The following is a 7500-nucleotide window of genomic DNA, read 5'->3' as shown; positions in this document are numbered from 1 at the left end:
CGTTCTTTCGCTCGTTCTTTCGTTCTTTCTTGCCTTCTTTCATGCCTTCGCTAGCAACAGTCGCAGTTTTCATTGGCCTCAGCCTGTCACACGAACTACATTTCAACCCCCCCCCCCCAGGGCTGTGCGCTGTCTGAAGTTGTCTTTCAGCCATTCCCAAAGGGGGGATATTAACATGTTCTTATGCACAGTAGAATTGTAAATGGGCTGATTTATTAATGTCATGCTCATACTGTACCCGAACAACATTGGGGGAACTGTTGCTTTTTCTTTCCTCATCCTTACTATCGTCATTTTTCTTCTACTTCTTTTGTATGTTTGCCACTATCTTGTGAACTACTATTTCCGGGGTGCCTTGATAGTTGAAGCAGACTTTGTGCTGTTGAGGCTAGAGAGGTAAGCAGAGTAAGCCTGATTCCCCCCTTTAGACTTATCTGTTGACATCCACCCCTTGGCGCTCATATGACCTTATGCAGTTGCGAGCACCGTAAAACCTTCATCATCATCCAGTGCCAGATCTGCGACACACATCGGCGATTATGGTTCTCCATTTATTTCTTTGCTCGGATGCTCTGAAAAAAGCTACGTTTCCCTGATCTTTCCCCGTTACCCATTTGTTTAGGTTCCCTAAGTATGTTGTTCTGGGCCTACCCCTGCCTCGTTTGCCTTCAATGTTGCCAGTGAGAGCTAGATGTTCAAGACCCTTATGTCTATTCAAGTGTCCCAAAAACTGCATAATTTGTCGTTTCCTGATTGTTTTTAACTGTTAACGTCCCACGTGGGCTTCATTAAGCACTACCTAATTTGATTTCTTTTCCTTCCACGATATTCTTAGCAGTCTCCTAAGAAACCACATTTCTGTTGCTTCTATTTTATTATCACTGTCTTAAGTGATTGTCCAGCATTCACAGCCATATAGAAGGGTTGACCATAAATAGCATTTCAGAATTTTCATTTTGGTAGTCATCAAGACTTTTCTATTTTTCAGGATTGGTCTCATTTTATACTAGCCTTAGCCATTGCTTACTAAAACAAAACACGAAAACCCCTCACCAGTTTTGCAAAAGCCACAGAGTAGGACATCGTCAGGCCTGAGCCTCGTAGACCTGGCCCCCCGCACACAGCCCTCTCCTACTGGCGTGTACAGCTTCCCGTCCACCAGGGTCAGAGTGATGGGGTTCCCAGACTCATCCTTCATGCCAGCCGTGTCGTAGAACGGCTCCGAACGGCCAAAGAATTTCTGCTCAAAATAAGAAAAGTTTTAAAAACATGAATTTACGATTTCAGAAGATATTGATGAAATTGTGCTTTTCTAAAAAAGGGAAACTCAATTAATTAATTAAAACACACACACGCACACACACACACACGCGCGCACACACACACACACACACACACACACACACACACACGCACGCACACACACAAACACACTCATACACACACAAACAAGAACAAAAAACTAAATGTACGATTTGAAATGACAATTGCCGTTATTTGGCTGCTATTTGGGTTTATTTTTTGGGGTGTTTCTTTGTTGCTGTTGTTTTTTCTAAAGAAAGCTTGTAATGCCTAGTGCACATTGCAGAAACGTTTGGTCATATCTCCACCCGGTACAGTATAGCGTGGCAATATTTCCTCTTCTCTCCCTTCTAGAGCGGTAAAAGTTACCATATTTAAGCACCCCTTCAGCTTCATCTTCATCACAGAGGTTTCAAAGTGTCGTCTCTCCTTACAGAAACGTCAAAGTATCGTATTACGCCACAAAAAACAAAAGAATCGTATCGCCCCACAGCCGAAATGAGATGCTTTAGACGACTCTTTGGCATCTCATACCATACACTGACCGGGGGCTCTCGTTGCCTAGAGGTTTAGGTGTTCGCCTCTCATTCAAAGGTCCTGGGTTCGAATCCGTGTAGCGACTGGAACATTTTCTTCTCTAAAATTGTCTCCTTTCACCTCCTTTCGTGCTCTCTAACAATGTTCTGTCGTCTGCTTTCGTTTCCACTTTCTGCCCCCACCCCCTCACTTCCTTTGCCCTCTCCTCAGGGCTCCTGACTCTTTCTGCAGCCTTTCTATTGCTACTGTTTGGCTCCTTCTTACTGCTGTATTTCATCAACACCCCTGATCTTCTGGTAGGAAAAGTCTACACCTAGTCTTTTCGGGAAAGGGCGAAAAATCTCGGAGGGCCCGTGTGCAAGTTTCGCACGTTAAAGATCGACAAGAGTAGGCTTCGGCCGCCACCCGGGCAAAATTCAAAAATTCCTACCCACATAAACATATTTAATGTGTCCCGCGCGCTCATATGACCTTATGCAGTTGCGAGCGCCGTAAGACACTTACCAAAAAACCAACAACAACAACAGCAGGCCCCCCCACCAAAAAAAATAATAAAAAAATACCCCACTGACTATGTCACAAATGAGGAAGTGCACAGTAGAGGGAAACAACACATGAGCCACTATTTAAACCTGTTGTCTACTGTGAAGCGAAGAAAATTAAAAAAGTATGGCCATGTAACAAGTTCTTGAGGCCTATCCAAGACAATTCTTCAGGGAGGAACTGTGCAGGGGAGGAGAAAGAGAGGAAGGCAAAGAAAGAGGTGGACTGACAACATTGCGGAGTGGACAGGGAAATCCTTCGCCCAAACTCAGGCGCTTGCAAAAAAACAACAACCCCAGTGAAAATTGGAGGCACCTGACGAGGGTCTCCGTCAAACAGCGCCCCATACAAATCTGCGTGGATTATGAGATCAGTGACCGTGACAGACCCCCCCCCCCCCCCCACACACACACAAAGTTCAAAGTATTATATCACGCCATAGAGGTTTCAAAGTATCGTATCGCCCTACAGCACAAGAACGACATAGAAGGGTCGGAAGTCCGGAAGTACAGTGTCAGAGGTTTACCAACATAAATGTCTGAGGGGGCTGTCTGTGGCCTCGAGGTTAAGGTGTCGGCCTTTCCTTCAAAAGTCCAAGGTCCGAATCCGGGTAGCGACCGACAAATATTTTCTCCTCTAAAATTGTCTCCTTTCACCCCCTTTCCTGCTCTCTTGCAATAATATTCTGTCGTTCGCTTTCGTCTCCACTTTCTGCCCCCGCCCCTTCACCTCCTTTGCCTCCCTCCTCTGGGCTCCTGACTCTTTCTGCAGTCTTTCTACTGCTTCTCCTTGACTCCTTCTTACTGCTGTCTTTCAGCCACACCCCTGACCTTCTGGTAAGGAAGATCTACACCTAGCATTCTCGGAGGTCCTGTGTGCAAGCTGCACACGTTAAGGCTAGTACTAGAACCGCACTACGATATTCCTGTCTTGGACAGGACTGTGCTGTCCCACCGTAGAATTTTAGCGTGTCAAACAGATACCGCACAAGGACAGGACTGATCTGGCCCATAAGGCGGTATCTTTGTTGATGCCCACGGCGGAGTTAAAAATGCATTCTAAGAATTTCCTGAATATTGTCCAAATAAAAAAAAAGATTTTCATAATCAGCGACCCAAAATTAGCAAAAATCAAGCGGGGAACGCAATTTAATGCCCGATTACGAAGTTAAATTCTATTTTTTTGTGTGCGTAAATGTTTCTCCATTCGACCCGTACAAGATCTAGATTGCATCTTGTTTTTTATGTCCGATTGCAATAGCCAACTTCAGCCATCATGTACAAACGTGGTTTACTTTCCACTGCACAAATAGTTTTCTATCTAATTTAGAACAACACCCATTTTGATGAGCTAATTTATAATTTAGAACAACACCCATTTTGATGAGCTACCCCTACCTCCTTCAATCGCAAATATCTCCACTTACATACGCGCCTAGAGCTGTGTCTACCCGGGAGTGGGCGCTATAGAAATGATCTTCATTATAATAATAATAATAAAAATAATAATAATAATAATAATAATAATAATAATAATAATAATAATAATAATAATTATTATTATAATATAATAATAATAATGATAATAATAATAATAATAATAATAATAATAATAATAATAATAATAATAATAATAATAATAATAATAATAATAATAATAATAATAATTATTATTATTATACTTCGTTCATCAAAAGCAAGGTAAAATGAAAAGGCTTTAAGGCGATACCAATAACTCCACATGCCCAAACCTTGACGAGCGGTTGATTCCTCCACGTCGTAACACATTTTCCACAGGTCGGAGTCGGCCCAAAAGAACATTCTTACTAGAAAGGGGAACTGATAAAAGGGGAGACGCACACTCACGGAAAAATGTTCTAAATGAACGCCTTCCATTCACTTTCATGAAACTGTGCAAGACGTTCATAGGTACATAGGTAAATAGGATGCACTAAGGGTGAATTTGTTGACTTTTTCTGAAAAGAGGGTCTCTGTGGCGGCCATCTTGGATTTTCAAACCAGTTTCTCAGTGCGGATGAATTTCATAGAAAATGCTGGAAAAATTTCAGCCTGAAATTTGGCACACAAATGTATAACCCATATGGACTGTGGAAATACGAATGGATTTTGACCTATCTTAAAATTTTCTTTTTTAAATCCGCCCAAAGTCAATGGACTCCCCCCTCCCCCACAGTAAGTTGACGAAACTTTGGAGTATACGTTAGAAAGATTTCTGAACATTTTTATAAGTTACCAATATTTCCCTATTTCCTCTCCTACTTCCGCAGAATAGATCTTAAAGCACTTGAGTGACAAATTGCCCCGGGCGAAGTGAGTCGCTGTATCTTTACCTCAGAATTACAAAGTTTTATCTGACATTTTGGGCGTTTTCAGCTACTAATACCATGAGGTCAGAAAACAAATTAATGCTCTATCCGTTCTATCAAAATCGTAAGAATATTCAGAGTCGTTATCAAGATATTTAAAAAATTGCGTTCTAAAAAGCTCGACATGGTGTGAAACTAAAAAAATATATTTCTCAAAAATAGGTGTGAGCAGATATAACTTTGTAATTGATCGCTTTTAAGCACAAGGGGGCTATCACGAAAAATGTTGTTTTAAGAAAATCGTCGTAAAGTTTTTGGAAGACAAGGGGATTTTTTTAAATAACCAAAATACACATCAATGAAACCAAACTTCTCCTACAGGTAGGGCAATGCCCACCTTTGGTGAAGGTCAAGATTTCTGGAAACCCCTGAAATCTGGATTAGCCCGCTTGTCCTTAACCCTATCCATACGCCATGGGGTCATTTTTGTACATCCGGGGTTGTATTCTTCACATTTTTAGAATACTTCCAGTACGAAGATCTCTTTTACAAGACAAATGAACCAGCTTTAGGATGATACCATTAACTATATTATGCACCAAAATTGACGAGCGCCTGATTCCACCACGTCGTACCACAAATACATACCGCGACGGGTCCCAGCTCTTCCTGGTTGTTCGCAGACGACGCCATGATGGGGTAGTGGTCTCTCTAAACACCCGACAGACCGTTATAAATCCCATGTCAGAGATCTGGGCAGAAAAACCGGCGTTGAAATAAACACTCTCTGAGAAGGTTACACGCCACTGATTTGTTTTCCTCCTGCGTACCTCTGTTTAGGTTCAGGAAGTGACTGACTGAAGGATACTTATCTCCCACTTTGGGATAGGAGGCTCGGAAAAGGACCTTCAATCGCTTCTAAATACTGTTGTAATAGAAAGTGAGCGTAAGGACGTTTGTTGAATGTAAAGAAAACAGAATGCATCGTCATATCCAAAATAGCAGCAAGTCCTTCTCGTAATCTCATAAGCAAAGTCAAAAAGATCAAACAAGTCCTACAGTTTAAATATCTAGGGTATAATTATAATAACATCTGATGCCAAATGTTCCACAGAAATAAAACGGAGAATTGCAATGGCTAAGGCTAGTTTCAATAAAATGAGCCCAAGCTTAAACATTAGAAACATCCCGATTGACTACCAAAATAAAAGGTCTGAAATGCTATGTATGGCCAACCCTTCTATAAGGCTATGAATGCTGGACAATCACTAAAGACAGTGAAAAGAAAATCGAAGCAACAGAAATGTGGTTTCTTAGGAGACTGCTGAGAATATCGTGGAAGGAAAAGAAATCAAATGAGGTAGTGCTTGATAAAGCCCACGGGGGACGCTCAATGTTAAAAACCATTAGGAAACAATAGATTAGGCAGTTTTCTGCACACCTGAATGAATAGACATAAGGGTCTTGAACATCTAGCTCTCACAGGCAATGTCGAAGGCAAACGAAGCAGGGGTAGACCCAGGGCAATCTACTTAGTGAACCTAAACAAATGGGTAACAAGGAAAGATAAGGGGAAACGTGGCTTTTTTTAGAGCATCCGAGCAAAGGAATGAATGGAGAACCATGATCGCCGATGTCTGTCACAGATCTGACACTGGATGATGATGATGATCTATCATTGAGCATTGCAAATCTCCTGTCTCACTATCTCAATCCCAATCCCTCCCTTGTAATTAATGAGAAAAGAGTAGGCTTCGGCCGCCATTCAAAATCAGTTCCTACCCAACTTAAAATGCGTCCCGCGCGCTTATATCGCCTAAGGCTCTGGCCAAACTGCAAGCAGAGCGGGCACAACAGAGCGGGCACAGCAGAGCGCAGCAGTGAAAATTATTACAAAGACAAAGAGTCGCGCAGCTAGTCGCCTCTTTGTCTTTGTAATAATTTTCACTGCTGCGCTCTGCTGTGCCCGCTCTGTTTGCAGTGTGGCCCGAGCCTAAGGTTCTGGCCACACTGCGAGCAGAGCGGGCACAGCAGAGCGCAGCTGTTTGAGGCATGAACATTGGGTGGCCACACTGCAAGCAGAGCGAGGCTGTTTGAGGCGTTAACATTGGGTGGCCACACTGCGAGCAGAGCGGAGCGGGCGCCGCTGCAATGCAACGTCATGTGGCATTATATTTTCATATCAGTTTCAGTTGCCCATAGATAGAAAAAGATGGACGTTATTTGTCCTGGTCAATGAGGAGACTCAACAGAAAAAAGCAAGAAAGAAATAAGTGCACCCGAACATCTGACTGCAAATTCTTCCACTGATATCTGAATAAAAAGAGTAGAAAAAATTATAAGAGTACTACGAGGGAGAGGTATCTAATTTCTTTTTAAAATTTCTTATTAATTTTCTCTCGTGCTTTATCCTGTTGTGGTGAATGGGAAATAGGAACATACTACATTAATAACCATAGTATCCTCAGCGTGTTTAAAAGCAAAGCAACGATACTATCTGAGTGTTGCAAAATACAGAGAGTTTTAAACATGTAACTAAACACACGTACACACGCATACGCCATACGCACACACTCAAATACATACACTCATACCCACATAATGTAATATGTTATCTACAAAAGACAACCTGTGTCTGTGGTACAGCGGTAGGCACTTCGTTGTCTCACGTAGAAGACCCGTGTTCGATTCCAGAGTAAGCAAGAATTTTTATCAGGTATTTCGTTTTTTCTGCTTTGACGTTGTATCGCTCTCAGCCAGGGTTGTGTGAGTATGTGTGTGTGTGTGTGTGT

At 42.2% G+C, this 7500-nt stretch overlaps 1 protein-coding gene across 1 annotated transcript in view; it reads right to left on the bottom strand.

The window, feature by feature from the left end:
• LOC101853865 (sulfotransferase family cytosolic 1B member 1) overlaps positions 1-5797 on the bottom strand; it is a gene marked incomplete in the record, with an annotated part of 14363 nt that extends 8566 nt beyond the window's left edge. Inside the window, 2 exon segments of the mRNA XM_013084875.1 lie at positions 1054-1240; positions 5357-5797. Coding sequence (XP_012940329.1) covers positions 1054-1240; positions 5357-5401 — 232 coding nt within the window.
• Between the last annotated feature and the right edge of the window lie 1703 nt (positions 5798-7500).

Source organism: Aplysia californica, unplaced genomic scaffold (assembly GCF_000002075.1).
Source record: "Aplysia californica isolate F4 #8 unplaced genomic scaffold, AplCal3.0 scaffold00324, whole genome shotgun sequence".
Lineage (NCBI taxonomy): Eukaryota > Metazoa > Mollusca > Gastropoda > Aplysiida > Aplysiidae > Aplysia > Aplysia californica.
The sequence above is the reverse complement of the archived record's forward strand: the minus strand, read 5'-3'. Positions and strand labels throughout refer to the sequence as shown.